This window comes from Trifolium pratense, linkage group LG7, assembly GCF_020283565.1.
Source record: "Trifolium pratense cultivar HEN17-A07 linkage group LG7, ARS_RC_1.1, whole genome shotgun sequence".
In the NCBI taxonomy this organism is placed as follows: domain Eukaryota; kingdom Viridiplantae; phylum Streptophyta; class Magnoliopsida; order Fabales; family Fabaceae; genus Trifolium; species Trifolium pratense.
Genome location: NC_060065.1, coordinates 29820123 through 29837601, shown reverse-complemented (window position 1 = coordinate 29837601; position 17479 = coordinate 29820123). Strand labels below are relative to the sequence as shown.

The following is a 17479-nucleotide window of genomic DNA, read 5'->3' as shown; positions in this document are numbered from 1 at the left end:
AAAATCAATCAATTATTAGTAACAAACTCTTGATCTTTTATATTTCTCTCTTATAACCAAAAAAAAAAAACTCTTGATCTTTTATATGCTTTTATTTGTTTTTTTAAAAAAAACACTCTTGAATAATTAATAACAATATGTTTTTGTTTTATACTTATCTTGATGCAACTTGATGTAAATTAAATTGCAACTTATTTTATTTTATCATGAGTTTTTTTTTTTTTTTTGCTTAATTATAACTAGATTTTTGTTTTTAATAAAAGAAACACTTAATTATGGTTTTTTTAATCGTTCTGACTTCCGATTGTATGAGTGTTGTATTAGTGTATACATAAACAACAAAGATACATTTGCAATTTGAGATTTTATTCTTCAGATTTTGATGTTCCTGTTTTTGAGACATTGATTGTTGTTGGATTGTTTTTTGGCTTGTGGTGGAATTTCATGGCCTTCATATATGAAGTATCAGGCTTGGTTTATTGGTGGAACTTTAGGGCATGGTATTTATTTTAGGGGTCATGCTAACCGGTGCCCCCGGGGCACTGGTTAAGAAAACCAAGATTAGAAAGTTTTGAAAAGAAAATAACACTTTTTAAACTTTCGAGAAGTTGACTGCACAAATTCCAATACTAAATTATTATTTTTACATCCTTAACTAGTGTCCCGGGGCACTGTTTAGCATTTTCCTTATTTTAGTGAGTCTTATCTTGTAGGGTTTTATGTGGTGATGATTTTTTTTTTTTTAGGATTTATTTATTTATTTAGTTTTAGTGGTTTGTTCCATTTACTTTCTACTGATGTGGAATTCATTATTCTTTGACTTTTTAATGTTTTTATCTGATAGTGCAATGACTTTTTCTTATTTTCTTTTTTTGAATTCGTCTTGTATTCGAATTAAATAGTTGATTATATTGCTTGTTAAAAAAAATCTATTTATAGCATTAATAATCTGATGACCAACTACTCAAACAGTTAATTTCGATGTATCTCAATAACATATCAAATGATTTTGGATTTGTCTAAAGTTTTACATAAATTATCTATATGATATAAACTTTCAATTCAACGGTGAATTTTATAAAATTGATATCAGTTAAAACGTTATTGAGATGTGTAACATTTAGTGTCAAACTATTTTGCGTCATTTGATCCTGACCCTATATATATATATGATAAATTAACGTGTAGTTTTTTTTTTTTTGGTACAAAATTAACGTGTAGTTTTATTTGCATATATGATAAATTTGGGAGCCACTATGTTTGTTTAATTTTGTTTTTGCAACAAAAAGAAATATTGGGAGCCACTATTATTGTAACATATAGACAATTTTTTTGGAAGATGAATAGACACACAAAATAAACTGTGGGACAAATTTTAAATAGATATATAATTTTTAGTATATACTTGAAAAAAATTAAGCATGATGATAAATCAAGTTCTCAATATATGGTTACATCCAAAAAAAAAGTTCTCAATAGATGGTAGAATAATTGTGTAAAATAATTATTACAATTAACAAAAGTTTTTTTTAATTAGTTTTTTAGATTTAATTGAATAAATTAAAAGAAAGATTAGAAACTTTTTCTTAGAGTATCACATAAAATATTTTTATAAAGATTGACTGTCTAATAACCGGCTATTTTCTTTGTCAACGCAAACCTGTGAGCTTCCTTTTAATAGCAAAAGACTAGTATTAATGAAATTATTTTTAAATTTATAACTTAAAAAAAAAAAAAACAGAAAAAGCACTGTGAAAAATACATGAACATGTGTCACCCAATTGAATATGCCAACACTCAAAAACGTCACAAAGAAAAACCACAGATCATAAAAGAAAAAAACAACACCAACTTTTTCCTTAAACTTCCCGAAACAAAACCTCTTTCACAATTCCATGTTACTTCTACTTGTCTAATCCAACACATTCTTTTCCTTAACACTTCCGAAACTGAACTGAAAAATGGCGTCTTTGAAGGGTGGTGATAGTAACAAAAGCGTTGGTAATGAAAAATTGATGAGAAAAGTGTTGGGTTTGGGTTATTGGGTACAAGGATTCAGATGTTTTCCATGGTTAGTAGTGAGTTTCTTTCTTAAAGATGGTCTTAATGTTAATCCTTCAACTCTTCAAATTCTACAAAGTTCAGCAAATCTTCCTATGGTTGGAAAACCTCTTTATGGTCTTGTTTCAGATTCAGTTTATATTTCTGGTCAACATCGTGTTCCTTATATTGCTTTTGGAGGTAACATAATATTTACTCTATATTCAATCTATATACCCTTTTGTGTTTTCTTTATGATTTTGATTATATAATGGCAAAGTTGTGATCTTTTTGCTCTTTCATGAATTGGGTTACAATTAAGGTTTTTGAATGATTGTTTGTGTTGTCATCATCATTGATGTTGTGAATTTTTGTTTTGTTGCTTCCTTGATAGTTGATAATGTGAATTTGAGATTTTATTATTTGTTCTTATTGTTATTTGAAAAAAATTAAGGGATGCATGAATGATCCTTTTTGTGTATGACACTACCTCCATGGTTATGGTTTCAAATTGCGGTCGCGGTTGCGGTCATTGCGATTGCTGTCATTGCAGTTGCTGACGAAAATAGGATTTGTAGGAACATGACCGAAATCGTCTAATGCAGTTCCTATTGCGATTACGATGCGGTCATACGTGTGATTGAAGATTACACCACAATTGCACTGTGATGCGGTTGCGGAGGCTATCACATCACTGATGTGACATCAGTAATATTGCGGCCGGAATCACATCACTGATGTGACATCAGTAATATTGCGGCCACAATTGCGGATGCGGACTGCAATTTAAAACCATTATCAGTATCTTATGATACATATTGTATCGGGATACATCAATCAATATGAATCTCTTGTGTGTATCTATATTGGACATGAATCTCATATTGAATCCCTATTCGATATGTCGAACCCCGATTTACTATGAAAAATCTCAGTTCATTCCAATGAATCACTACCTAAATTCAGTGTAGTCAACCATTTTTTTTCCTAGTCAATTTTGTGTAGTCAGACACTTTTTCTTTTGTCATTTGATTTATGACTTGAATCTTAAATTATTTTGAGGTTATGATTAAATATAAGATTCAATTCACAATTTGAAAAATAGTTCTTCTGATTCACGATATGCATCTTGATTTGATAACGATGTCTATGCCCACTATTGAAGAAAAGAATTGTGTTTGGTGTGTGTAGAATACTAGAACTTTCACACTCAGAGTTTGGCTGAAATCTCCTTCTTTAATGTGGTCCTTTTTTGGGTTGCTTTGGAAAAGCATAAAGAAAAAAAGAATGAAAACAAAGTGAGATTGAGATTCCATAATTGAAAATTCACGAGGTTGAGTTTTTTTTATTTTGTTTTGTTAGAACATGTATTTGAGATAATCTATCTATCTAGTCTTAGTTTTATTTTTACAGATACTTTTTGAGTAAAAAAATGTTTATAGATTCTTTTTATTTGTCATGTAATGTAATTCAGTATGTCTACTGCCCAATTTTGGCCGATAAGTGATAACACACACTTTTCCCTGCATCAATCCAAAGGCAGAAACGGGATCTTTCGGATACTGGCCACTAAAATGAATCATAAAAGAAAGAAAAATCCAAATCCTGATTCAGAAGGAACTTAAGATGCTTGAATATGAATATCGCTGGGAACAATTTAAATGAATGGATGTCGCTGTTACTTGAACACAAAGACAATATAAAGTATATACTACTTTGTTACCTTCCTTATGAAGGAAGTGCAAAAGATCACAATTATTTCTATGAAGCGGAGTTATTGAATCGGTCTCTTTCATATTCATTAGAAGAATGCATAGAAAGATAGGTGGCAAGGAATCATCCCTAGGAAAACTTATAGGAAAACCAGGGGTTAAACAGTCCTGATATTAGGTGTGTCTCTGCGTCGGACACATGTCAGTGTCATATGTTTTTTCACATTAGAAGTGTTGGTGTGTTCGTCTCCGTTGTCCCTGTCGAAGTTAGTGCTTTGTACTTCTGTTCTGTCACAGATTTGATGGCATTTTTTCAATTTCATGCAAATAGTCTCATTCGTGGATCTCAATAGTATTCAATTATTAAGAAAAAGGCGTCGAATTTCGGCAAAGATTTATTGATAATCATATCTATCATGAATTTTTAAATTATTCCACTTTTTATCATTTTATTGCATTTCAAAATTTCTATCAATGATATATATAAATTCTTAAATATTTCTTTAAATTTGTTTATGCAGCTTTCTTGCAGGCACTATCATGGCTAGCGATAGCAATCTCTCCATCAAGCATATCTATTTTCACCATCTCTATATACCTCCTCCTTAGTAATCTAGGCGCTTCAATAACCGAGGTAGCAAATGACGCAATCGTTGCCGAGATGGGTAAACAACCTCCTTCAACCAAGAAATCTCAACAACCATCTTCCTCAGGTAACCTCCAATCATTTGTTTGGATAGCTTCCTCTATAGGAGGAGTTCTCGGCAACCTTCTAGGTGGCATTTTCATCGGCCGCCTCTCCCCACAATCCATGTTTTTGTTTTTCAGCCTCCTCGTTGCTCTCCAATTCTTCATAACCATTTCAGTTCGTGAGAAATCTCTCGGACTCCCAAAGAATCCATCAGTTGGGATCAAGAAACAGCTTTCAGAACTATCAGCCGCACTTCAAAAACCCGAAATAACTTATTCCATCTCATGGTTTGCATTATCTTATGCCATTATTCCCTTACTTAACGGAACCATGTTCTTTTACCAAACACAATACTTAAAAATCGATTCATCAATATTAGGCATCTCCAAGGTTTTTGGTCAAGCAACAATGCTTCTCTGGGGCGTTATATATAACCGATACCTAAAATCTGTCTCTCCGAGGAAACTAATATCAACCATCCAAGCAACAATAGCATTCTTAATGATATCCGATTTCTTATTCGTGCGCGGTTTCTATAGACAAATAGGCGTACCGGACACACTCTACGTAGTGATTTTCTCAGGATTCTTAGAAGTTCTATTTTTCTTCAAGTTTCTTCCATTCACTGTGTTATTAGCACAACTATGTCCACAAGGTTGTGAAGGGTCAATAATGGCATTTCTCATGTCAGCTGTTGCATTAGCATTCATTGTGAGTGGTTATCTTGGTGTTGCACTTGCATCATATATTAAGATAACAGGAAGTGATTTTTCAGGTTTTCCATTTGGACTTATGATACAAGCTGCATGTACTTTGTTACCAATATTTTGGTCATCATGTATACCTGATTATGTCAAAACAAAAGACAAGCATAAAGATTAAAGACTAATTAATGTAATAGCTTTTAGAAATGTTATAGTGATTTAAGGAAATGGTAGTGTGTGATGTTGAAGTGAATTATTCGGTTTATTTAATTGTTTTTTTTTGCATTGGTCGGTAGGAACAATTAAGAGTAACATTCAATTGGTTTAGTATTTATTTCAATATTTGATTATATCTTGGATTGGTGGGTATAAGGTGAAATGAAATAGAATAGCTTAGTTTTTTTTGCTTTTTCTTTGACAAGTCACTCTAGTTAGATTTTTTAAACATTTTTAGTGTCAACCATAAGAAATAAGAGGTTGACTCTTGTTCTTAAGTAGAACAATTTCTTAGTCATATTTTACTTACATCATGGCCGAACTTCAAATTACTATGACCCATTCTTTAAAGAATCAGAGGGTTATCACAAAAATAAATATTATTAATACTGCGATGAATTATAAGCCATAATCAATAAGTGAAATTGTAAGGGTACGTGATCTCATGTTTAATTCATCAATTTGTAAATACTAAAATTGATTATTTAATATATTTTAAATGACATAGTATATGATCTAATAATGTAGATTAATTATAAAAAAAGATAATGTAGATGAATTCAGATGGATTAATTATTTTTATTTTATTAATTAAATTACGAGAATTAATATTTTTTTGAAATTGAAATCAAAGTTTTTAATGATTTTTTTTTTAATATTAAAAATATGCCTCTAATAAATAAACACAACAAATTTAAAAAGAATTTTTCTCTATTTAAAAAGAATTATTATCTATTTAAATTGTAAATAATATAAAAAAAGAGACATCCTAATCAATGATAGAATTTGATGCAAAGATTGAAATGACCTAGTGGTTGAGTTTGTGAATAAGTTCTATATGTAATACTTTCAATTCTTAGGTTTTTCAAACAAAAAAAAATGTTGGAATTTAAAATAATTATAACTAATTTATGCAGAAAAATGACTTTATAGGGATTTGAACCAATAACCTTACGCACAAAAATATCATAGTCTACCGCTAATCTATTAATGCACATATAACATTTATATAAATATTAAAAAAAAAAACTATTATTATAGAGCCTCAAAATTTTAAGGTCATATGTTGTTGCACACTTGGCACTCGTGTCCAAGTCGGACATGTTATTAGGTTGTATGTGACATCATTTAAAATATGTTTTTTCTTTTCAAGATATCATTTAAAATATGTTTTTTTTTTTTTGACAAATCATTTAAAATATGTTAAATTCTCATTTTTAAGTAGAAAGATATAATAGAGAGCTCAAAAGTCAAAACTATGTGATTTTAAAATTGGGGAATGATTTCAGGAGTGACTAAATATAGGAAGACCAAAATTATAATTAAGCAAATACGTGCACGTGTGGGAATAAATAATTTCATGCATGAAAAATAGCACAACAAGTGATCACTGAAAAGGGTGAGCAGTCAGGGGCGGATCTATTCGGGTGTGAAGGGGTGCACTTGCACACCCTGGACCTTGGATATTTAGCCTAGTTATTTTGTTTATTGCAATTTTGCACCCCCTGAAATTTTCAATTTGCACCACTGGCCCATGATTATCTCAGTCATGCGTCAATTAATGCTCACTTAATGCAGAATGATGTGTGGATCTGGCTTTTCATTGTTTTTAATTTTTTTTTTTTTGACAAATATTGTTTTTAATTGTTATAAAAGCCAAAATGCATCCCCATAGAGGATTGATGCCCCTCGGATAACAATGAAGTGCTTTTGCCATTCAACTACTTGTTATTTTGTTGCATATATTTATATTATACCCGTACCTTTCTATTATGTTGCTTAAATATATTATATATATTTTTTATTTTGTATCTAAATACTAACTATACTTATACTTATGATAAATAACTGTTTAATATTTATATTTTTCCTATTTAAATTTTCAAGTAATAATGACTAAAATTTACTTAAATTTTTTTTTGACTTAAAATTTGATGTGGTTATTAAAATTTAAAAAGTTTAATATATATTTTAATATTTATTATTTTATTTAATAATTATTAATATATATAAAAGTTTGCACCCACTTACTCGGGGTCCTAGATCCGCCACGAGGCTTAGATCATGTCATAACTGCTCGGCTACAGCAAGTTCAAACAGTTCAGGAATTGATTATGGCAATATGTCAAGGTGAAAGCAAGGATACTGCAGAGCTGTTTGCAATGATGATCTGGGTGTTGTGGAATAATAATAGGAATAACAAGGTATGGTATGGAATGGCATGCTGTTCAACACTGTCAGCATGACAGTCCAACGCCATTTCAACAACAGCAGCAGTTAGCTTGGCAGAAACCTCCTATGCATCGGTATAAATGTAACGTCGATGCCGGGTTTTATAATGACTTAAACAAAACAACTGCAGGTTGGTGTTAATTTGCGTGACTTTACCGGTAATTTTGTGGTGGCTGGTACTTATTGGAATGAAGGAAAGTGTTTTATAACGGAAGGGGAATCGATCACATTAATTGAAGCAATGAAAGTTATGGAGCAAAGAGGTACCACACACGTTATATTTGAAACTGATTCAAAGAGTGTCGTGGATGCAATTTATCAGAGAAGCGTCGGTAACTCATAGTTTAGTTCACTTACTTGTAATATATAAAAAATAAATTGTTGTCAAATCCAAACTTTATGGTTAAGTCAAGGCCGGTTTCGAGATTTTGGAGGCCCAAGACAAATAATAAAAATAGACCCCTAATAAAATAAAAAATTAAAAAGAACATCATTTATTTAAATTGTAAATAGTATCAACAACATCAAAAATATTCATTTATCTATGTAAGTAATATAAAGGAAAGGTCATTCCACAACATTGAAATTGAGCCGATAAATAAAAAATTAAGTGATATATCATTAAAAATGAACCGATAATTTTTAAAAACAAGTAATCTTTTATTTAAAGAAATAAAATGTAGTTTTTTTTGGAACAATTGCGAAGTTTTTTTTTTGGTCAAGGGAACAATAGCGAAGTTATTTAAAAGTTAATAAAGATATTCTTTTTTATAGAAAATTCATCATTTCTTAAAAAAATTGAAATAATTTGTGTAATGTTTGGACCGACATAGTTGGTTGTAAATGGTTTTGATTATCTCCTACAATATTTCTTTAAATTTCTTAAAATGAAATGAAATAATACAGAAAAATAGACAAAATGGCACCAAGCAGGATATGAACTAGATACCACAAGATGTTACCAACTTAGGGACAAGGCGTGCACCACTACACCAACTAATATTACATGTTAAAACATCTCTAGACAAATACTTAACCCCATCTTTTAGTTGTGGACTTCCAAAAAAAATTGAAGCTCCAAAAAAATTGAGGCCCTGGGCTGTGGGTCTACTTGCCTACCCTCAAAACCGGGCCTGGGTTAAGTGTATTAAGCGACAAGTGAGTATAGTAGTAGCTCATATGTTTGTCTGGGCGGCCATTTCTTGGTCTAGTCGCTGTCTTTTCGAGTTGTTATCTCTTTGTATTACTCCTTTACTAAATAATGAAATGATATGAGTTGTTTTTTTGTCAAAAAGAGAAAAGAGAGTGCATAGAAGAATCCAAAGCTTAAAAAGTAAACTAACAGCGAAACAATAAATTGTTGAACAAATTGCAATTAAATCGATGATTATTCAATACTTTTTTTGTGGTTCAATCATATTTAACCAAATCGTAATACAATAATACAATCAGGATCAAAATCAACAAACCATATATCCAGAAGTTATAAAACATTAATGTCACATCGATAACTAATCTCTGTTAACAAAGTCTAGGCGTAGGGTGGTCAATTTATAGGGTGCTTGCCTACTCTTCAGACGTGTATTTGACAAATTGGCGGTTGTTCGGTCTCCGCTTTTGGAGACGGGAGTGCTTGGTCGCTATGATTTCATTTTCCTCAACCAATTCGATTGTGTCAGTCCTGAGACTGATTGGTCTAACATTTATGAGCAGGCTGACCAGACAAAAATGGATGGTAAAATAGATTTGGATCACATTTTTTCATACAAACATTGTTGTACATGAAATAAATAAATAAAATCCTAGTAATAAAGGATTAAACAAATCAACAATAAATAAAAAAGATAACTAACCTCTATTAACAAAGAACCATTATGACAACCTTGATTAAACCATCTTCTTCAACCACATTTTTTTTTCATTAAAACATTGGTGTACATGAAACAAATATATATAGATATATAAAATCCTCCTAGAAAAAAAAAAAACACATTTTAGTAAAAAAAAATAATTCAAAACCCTAAATTAAATCAAATCTAATCTAATAAATAGGAAAAAACAAAATACAGATGATGTCAGTTTTGCCGCTTTGTAACAGAAACCAGTTCGTCTCACACTGATCTCAACGCTGCCGGAGTTTGTTCATCGTCGTCGGAAGTTAGGGTGAGAAACTCCACCATTTCATTTTCAATTTCATTTGATTTATTTTTCCAATTTCCCTTCCCCTCTCATGGTAGCTTGCACAATGATGCAATTCCGCCGCGATTTGCGGTGGTAAGAGTCTTCCGGCAAAAGGCACCGCATCACAGAATTGCGTCGCACCATAGAAAAGCTCCGTTAATCGGCGCAATTGAAAACCTAGGTTTATGTTTTTGTTGGAGAGTTGGGAGAGAAAGGGAATGTGAGAAAAAATTATCAACTTGTTTAGGTAAATTATTTTAATGGAATAGAATAGGGAGAAGAATTCTTACAATTGATGTATTTTTTATTTTTTGAATTTTTTATGAAAAGAGTAAAATGATTTGGTTAATTTGTTAAAGTCCTTTGAAACCTTGACCCAATTCATTTTTTGGCTACCCATATAGGAAAGTTTTAGTTTTATGGTGAAAAGTAATTTGCACGTCAGGGCGAGATGGGACTTTTTTTACCTCGTGTAACTTCCGAAGAAAGGCTTAAGAGTTTTTTATGTGTTATGAGTCTGTAAAATTTGTGATTGAATGCTTGGAGGTGAATTCAATGGTTGTAGAATTTATTATGTCGGTTGCAGCTGAGACTGAGAGTGAATTTTTGTGTTACTCTAGATGGGTGCTCCGAAGCAGAAATGGTCAGCAGAAGAGGAAGCGGCGCTTAAGGCTGGAGTTGTCAAGCATGGGGTGGGTAAATGGCGCACAATACTCAAGGATCCTGAGTTTAATTGTGTCTTATATATTCGCTCAAATGTTGATCTAAAGGTTTGCTTATGTTGTTGGTCGTTGTGCTAATTTGTTTATTTATTCGTTTTTCTATATCATAATGTATTGAATTAATGTTGGACCGTCAAATGTGGATCTAAAGGTTTGGTTATGTTCGTTGGATAGGATAAATGGAGAAATTTAAGTGTGATGGCAAATGGATGGACTTCTAGGGAGAAGGCTAAGGTATCAATCAGAAGGGCGCATCATCAGGGATCAAGACATGATGACAACCCTATGGCTGTCACTCCTGTTACTCCAAGTGATGATGAAATTGTTGATGTTAAGCCTCTTCAAGTTTCAAGAGATATGCAAATTCCTGGTCCAAGAGGGCCTATTGTAAGGTTGGGCCCTATTTTTTTTGTTGGTTTAATATGGTAATTTATTTAATTGCATCTGATAGCGTTGTCAAATAGAGGCTATAGTATAGTGAAATTTTAACAAGCTGCTATTGTTCTGCGATACACAATTTATTACAAAATATCGACAATAATGCCTCCATTAGATTCTCCGGTAGAAATCCAGGAGAGCTCTGAGATTACTTATGAGTTTTCCTTCACTGGTTTTTCCACGGATACTGATTTTTGTGGTTCCTCCTCGGAAGTCGAAGATCATTTCAAGATCCTCGAAGATATTCGAGGGTTCAATGTCACTTCAGCCAACACACCAGATGAGACTTTACCTCCGTTGAGCTGCTTTTTGCAAAATGACGAGGGAGAAACTCAGTAAGAGACTATAGCAGCATTTTATCTATGTAGTGTAGCAGAATTTGAACAAACTATATTTTTCACGATCTGTAATTGACAGCACTCCGATTATCATGCTGTTATTCAATAGTGCTGTCGGTGATTGTCTTTCAATCAGGGATTCTTATTAATTACCTAGTGTGTTAAGATCATTCATTCAATTGCTTTGCTGGTATAGATCATGTAATTTAATAGTGCTATCGGCAATTGTATTTCAGTTAGGGATTCTTATTAATTACCAAGTGTGTTAAGATCATTCATTCAATTGCTTTGCTGGTATGCTTGCCTGATTTCATTATCTTATTTTGCTTGCATCCTATAAAGGTTTCATTTTTTTGAAATTTGATTTATATATGTTCCCTTGTTTGTTGTAAATTGTAGTAACTTTTATATGTTTATTTTGACATTGTATGCATAACCATGTTTATAATATACAGATTGGATAACCTTATCATGGACGCTATATCTTGCTTGAATGAGCATGGTGGTTCTAATAAAACAACTATTGCTGCTTTCATAGAGGTATAATTCTGATTTCTAAGCCCAACTTTTGTTTGTTCTGATTTTAATTCAGTAGTTGGCATGCTGTTATTCTAACTTTATGATTGTCGATGTTAGAATACGTAATAAATATCATATAAAATCACTATCCTATCTTAACATTAATTTAGAATAGGTTAAATAGTGTTTACCTCCTGTAATGTTAGCGAATTTCGGTTTACCCCCTGTACTTTTTTCTTTGGCAATTCCAACCCTGTAATGTGAAGATTCCGTCCTTTAAGTCCCTCATTGAATATGTTGGCTTATGACTGAACATAAAGGATGAAATAGCATGCTTAGTGAGGGGGGTAAACCGAAATTCGCTAACATTACATGGGAAAATCACTATTTAACCCAAATACTCATAAGCCAGCATGTTCAGTGAGGGACTAAAATGACGGAATCTTCACATTATAGGGTTGAAATTGTAAAAAAAATTACAGGGGCGAAAACCGAAATTCACTATCATGGATCCGGGTTAGCTGACTTTGTGGTGCCAAAGTCATGTCCCTTTGAGCAAATACTGGCCATCCGATTAATCATGTACGCTAGGTTCTGCCACGTCATTTTCTTTATAAAAAAACAGTATTTCTCACCTCTTCTCTTCCAACGTTGGAACAGTATCACCTCCTCTGACGCCTCCCCACCATCTCCTCTTATGGTGACGTCGCACCACCTCACGCCATGGCACCTCTAGACTACCTCCCATCAATGTTGCAACTCGCTCCGGCGTCACACCGCCATCGACCCACCGATGCCAATCTATGCTCTGTTACGTTTTTTTGCTCTGCTTCTGCGTTTCCTCCATTGTTATTCCTTTCTAAGCTTTATACAGTGGGTTGACGGTGGTTTATTGGTAATGGCGGTGCTCAGGTCGACGGAGTGCGGCGGCAGAAAGTTTGGTCTCTGGCAGCAGGACAATTTCTAAGATGTTCTTATTTTTTTTTTTTAAATTTAATAAATAAAATAAGGAGCAGCACATGACAGAATCTGGTGCATCAGATTGATCGGACGGATTCAATTGGACCAAAGGCAGCCTGCCTTTCCCGCCCAAAAGTCATCTAATCCTTGTCCCATCTATCATCCCTAGATCCTACCGTCGAAACTGCTTTATTTTTATATTTCTTATACAATAGTTTTTTTTTTCTTCCTTTGTATTCAAATTAATTTGAATTGCATCATTTTGTATTTTGTAGGATCAATACTATGCACCGGAAGACTTCAAAAAGATGTTGTCTGCAAAACTGAAATATCTTACATCTAGGGGAAAACTGATCAAGGTATATTGCAACATGTTTCATTATGTCATAACCCATCCATCTGATGCAAACATACAATAAAAATTGTCATAGATGCATTTGTTTGTGTTTTTGTCCAACCAGCAGGGTGGGTGCACTACTTTTTACAACCCTTTCCCATTTATAGTAGAGGCTGACCTGTCTTTACATTCCTTATCTTTTGGGAGTGGGTTCTCCTCTACAGTACTGTTTTATATTCACTTTTTGTGGACAAATACAAAATCAAGCATTTGCTCTAAAGATTTAATGGATTAAATATTAATATTGGTAAGAATCATAGTCTCATATCGGCTAGAATAAGGCCTAAGTAGAGCTTATAAAGCCTAGGCAATCCTCTTTGTAGAAGTTGGTTTGGGGGAGTTGAATCAGGCCAAAAAACACAAGATGGTGTTAGTGTCTATCCTATACACATTATAGAGCCACCGTATTATCCATGAACGAAGTTCATTAGTGTTGGGGTGTAAGTAGGTGTATTAGAAGAAACTCAAGTCTCACATTGATGTGAGATAATGCCTGAATATATCTCATAATATCTAGGAAATCTTCACCTTACAAGCCGTTTTGTGGGGATTAAAAATTGATATGCTGCCTTGATCTTTCTTTGTCTCGAACCCCATACCCCTATAATAATGGTAGAGTAAAGGGTGGCCCCAAAGCGGAATTTATCGGTGGTGGTTGGTCGAAGCTCCAGTAGGTAGCCACTCCCTTCTCAGGGAACCGTACGTGAGACTTTCGCATCATACGGCTCCGTCCCGAGCTTCCATCGTCGGCCCTTGTCATTAGACCACTATCTATGCATGTATATTAAACCTGGACTCTCGAATCTTTTGCTTCTCGGGTGGTGGCGAACAATGCAGCTTGCGTTGCGGGAGATGCCACCCGCATTTCCTTTTTTATTTTTTAGGGGGCCAGGCCAAAGAAATGTCTCCACCAGCTGCCAACAGTCCCTCTGTCCCACACATCTATCCATAAGCAAGTGTAGTTCACCGGTTCCACGAAATGCTCCTATGCTCCAAACCATTCAATTTAGACAAAGCCTAGTATTACCATTTATATGACTGTATATCCGAGTTCGCGAAGTCGAAATTGGGCCAGATATGGAGTTAGCTGAAAAAAAAACATTCTCAGGACAAGAGGGTTTGGAGAGAGGCTGAAAGGAATAAAGAAAGATGTCAAGTTAAAATGAAAATTGTGATTTGTCGAGTTGAAATGATGAGAAACAATCCTTGTAATATTTTTTAATTCAGAGTACATATATCTATTTAAATAAAGTGTTACTGTTGATGCCGCTACTTGTTTTATTTTATTCCCTGTAGTCTGTTACTTAGATACAGCTGCTGGTTGTGGGTTTGGGATGGGATTCTAGTATACAACTCTTCATTCTATATATTCTTGATTTAGTGTTGTACATTTATTGTGAGCCGTATTTGGATGCTATTATCATTTTTTGGATGTCAAGTTTACTTGTTTCAATTAGAAATCTTACTCATGGGTTGAGTTTGATATTTCAGGTGAAACGTAGGTATAGGATTGCACCTACCCCAGCATATTCAGACAGAGGAAGACGCTCTCCCATGTCATTATTGGAAGGGAGGCAGAGAGGCTCTTTCAGATTTGACATGAGTCGGATCAATATGCCTACACAGTCTGAGATAGATATAGAGTTAGAAAAGATAAGGTCCATGTCCGCCGAAGAGGCAGCTGCAGTTGCTGCTCGAGCAGTCGCTGCAGCAGAAGCTGCCTTAGCGGAAGCTGAAGAAGCAGTGCTGGAGGCAGAGGCTGCAGAAGCAGAAGCAGATGCAGCGGAAGCTTTTGCAGAAGCTGCAAGGAAAACAGAGAAGGAGACAAAATCCCTAAAGATGGTACATCTCGGCTTTTCCTTCATAATACTATAACTTAATCTATTAATAGGAGTATGACACGTAAAAGTTTCTTTTGTATGCAACTTAGAAGCAAAATGACACAGAATGGTTTTTTTTTTTTAATGATATCTACATATGATATTATTTGGGAATGCCAATCTAGGGGCCGTTTGGATTTGCTTATTTTTGAGCTTATGCAAATTAGTTTTCATATATTGTTATAAGCTTGTCAAGATAGTTTATGAAAAAAAAGCTTTTTAAAGATACAATTTTTCCACACTTATATTTTGATTTAACCACTTTGACCCACAAGTCCAAGCTACGCACAACTGCTCTTCTACCTGGCGCGCCATTGTCTCCATTTGGGATAAGACGACAGAAGGTTTGCAATGGTCCATTGGGAACGGCCGCAAGATTCGATTCTGGAATGACCGCTGGCTACCTTCAGGTATTGTTATTGTGTTAAGGGAGGTGGTAAAGCAACCGGTGGATCCGTGCCTCGAAAACAAAACTATCGACTACTTCTCGGATAACAATGGTGGGTGGAGGCTCCAAGAGGCGTCGGATCTGATACCAACACAGGTTATGAACCAAATTTTTGGATGTACGGCTGCTGTAGAAAACGTGAGTGAGGATAAGCCGTTTTGGCCATTCTCATCGAACGGTACTTTTACGGTGAAAACAGCTTACGAACTCCTGCTGCATTCGCATGAACAGGATAGTGTTTTGTGGAACAATGTTTGGAAATGGGAGGGTCCCCAGAAAATTAAATCATTTCTCTGGCGTGTTGAATGATGGCCTCAAAACGAATGACAAGAGATATAGATGTCGTTTAACAACTCTGTCAGGCTGTCCGTTATGCTCAAACACGTGTGAAAGCACCTTGCATCTCTTTCGCAACTGTGTTGAGGTGAAGCCCGTGTGGAATCAGTTTGGTTTTGCGTTCAATAGACGAGAGCAGGAGGATGCCAAAAGTTGGCTTGGTAATAACTTGAATCCGTCGAAACAGAAGCGTTACATCATGTTTGGTATTATTATTTGGTGTATATGGATCCATAGGAACCACTTGGTGTTTGAAGATATAATCTTTGAGTGGCAAGCGGTTGCTATTCGAGCGCGGAATTTACTGCAGGAAGTTAATAGAGCTGAAGCTGCTTATCCACACATGGAAAGATCCTACACTTCTGCCCAGGTAGGGTGGAAGACTCCGGAGAAAGATTGGATAAAGGTCAACACAGATGGGGCTTTAATCCTACAGAATCAACAAGCAGGTTGCGGAGGTGTTTTTAGAGACGAGTCAGGACGATGGTTGGGGGGTTTCTCCCATAAATTAGGAAGTTGTTCAGCACTGATGGCGGAAGGGATACAACAAGATCTTGGTAGAGTCCGACTCAGCAGTAACGGTTGATCTTATATTGAAAGGCAGTCCAGAAAACCATCCTTTTGTTTCTATTATTTCCCTCATCAATCGCCTTAAGATGAAGGAAAGGGAGGTGTCCTTCAAGGCAAATCAAGTTGCGAACTGGTTTGCGGGTCACGCTTTATCTCTACCTACGGGTATTCATGACTTTAATAATCCCCCGCCGGGTGGTATCAACCTCCTATGGCAGGATTGTGTCGGTGTTCTTTTTAATCGTAGAGTTCCTATGTGATCCGGCCTAACGGCCTCCCTTGTATTAAAAAAATACAATTTTTGTCCGTGAGAACTTATGATTTAACATAAAAGCTTATTTATTTGCATAAGCTATTTTTCATAATCTCAAAAGTAAGCTAATCCAAACGGTTTAATTAATTTATTTGTTTTTCCATATAACCTGCTTACGAAGGCATAGAGAACACTCTTCTCGAAACCGATCATCTAAAACGATTTGAAATGTGATTTAATTGTGTAGGGATTTATCATTTTGGAGGCATTCTATTAAGTATTTTAGGGATTATCTGGTATTTCTATCAAATAGATGAATATGGTATGTTAATCTTATTGTATATTTAAATTTATAGGTGCACCCTGCTTGATTGAAGTGTGAAGAATGAGACATGAGGAGAGAGATCTGTGGTGTTGGGTTGAACTGACGGCCAGATTAATATGTTACATATATTACATATACTATTTATATGTAAAGTGACTATGCAGACTTAGCCTTTATCATTAGATTTTAGTGAAGAATTAGACCTTGAAATAAATGTCCTTCTTGTTGTAGATGTAGATAGAAACATTGTTTTGAATGTTGTAATTTTCTTGAGCACGGTTGTTTCCTGTAGCGCTTTGCGTATACCCCTTGCAGAAAGTAGATCTTTAGATGAATTGGAATCTTTTCAAATTTCTGCAAAATCATACACAGCTTTATAAGTTCACCCCTTTCAAAATAAAAAGCCTTTAAGTGGACTCTAGGCTTTATTAGGGATCTTTTCATGTTGTTGAAACAAAGTGCCTTTTTATTTATAGATTTGATTAAGACTCTAAAATTCTTTGGATTTATTATTTTT

The 17479-nt window shown here is 34.3% G+C and overlaps 2 protein-coding genes across 4 annotated transcripts; both read left to right on the top strand.

The window, feature by feature from the left end:
- The first annotated feature begins 1802 nt into the window (after positions 1 to 1802).
- On the top strand, positions 1803 to 5495 carry LOC123894424 (probable folate-biopterin transporter 7). The gene is made up of 2 exons (XM_045944428.1): positions 1803 to 2241; positions 4274 to 5495. The coding sequence occupies exons 1-2, from the start codon at positions 1962 to 1964 to the stop codon at positions 5323 to 5325; spliced, it is 1332 nt and encodes a 443-aa protein (XP_045800384.1). The 5' UTR covers positions 1803 to 1961; the 3' UTR covers positions 5326 to 5495.
- Positions 5496 to 9595: 4100 nt separating this feature from the next.
- LOC123894423 (telomere repeat-binding factor 1-like) lies at positions 9596 to 17458 on the top strand. Of its 3 annotated transcripts, none has more exons than XM_045944426.1 (7): positions 9596 to 9758; positions 10397 to 10468; positions 10673 to 10890; positions 11730 to 11814; positions 13029 to 13112; positions 14642 to 14992; positions 16994 to 17397. In XM_045944426.1, the coding sequence occupies exons 2-7, from the start codon at positions 10397 to 10399 to the stop codon at positions 17006 to 17008; spliced, it is 825 nt and encodes a 274-aa protein (XP_045800382.1). In that variant the 5' UTR covers positions 9596 to 9758; the 3' UTR covers positions 17009 to 17397. The 3 variants fall into 3 exon arrangements, with proteins under 3 accessions (XP_045800382.1, XP_045800381.1, XP_045800383.1); XM_045944425.1 differs by having other exon boundaries at positions 9605 to 9758; positions 10397 to 10546; positions 16994 to 17458; XM_045944427.1 differs by lacking the exons at positions 9596 to 9758; positions 10397 to 10468; positions 10673 to 10890 and adding an exon at positions 10916 to 11271.
- Positions 17459 to 17479: the final 21 nt, after the last annotated feature.

Excerpts from the sequence above, each read along its gene's own strand:
- LOC123894424 (XM_045944428.1), top strand. The coding sequence starts at position 1,962 with ATGGCGTCTTTGAAGGGTGGTGATAGTAACAAAAGCGTTGGTAATGAA. Across the intron at positions 2,242-4,273 it reads TCCTTATATTGCTTTTGGAG|CTTTCTTGCAGGCACTATCA; the intron begins GTAACATAATAT and ends TTGTTTATGCAG.
- LOC123894423 (XM_045944425.1), top strand. The coding sequence starts at position 10,397 with ATGGGTGCTCCGAAGCAGAAATGGTCAGCAGAAGAGGAAGCGGCGCTT. Across the intron at positions 10,547-10,672 it reads GCTCAAATGTTGATCTAAAG|GATAAATGGAGAAATTTAAG; the intron begins GTTTGCTTATGT and ends TTCGTTGGATAG. Across the intron at positions 13,113-14,641 it reads CTAGGGGAAAACTGATCAAG|GTGAAACGTAGGTATAGGAT; the intron begins GTATATTGCAAC and ends TTGATATTTCAG.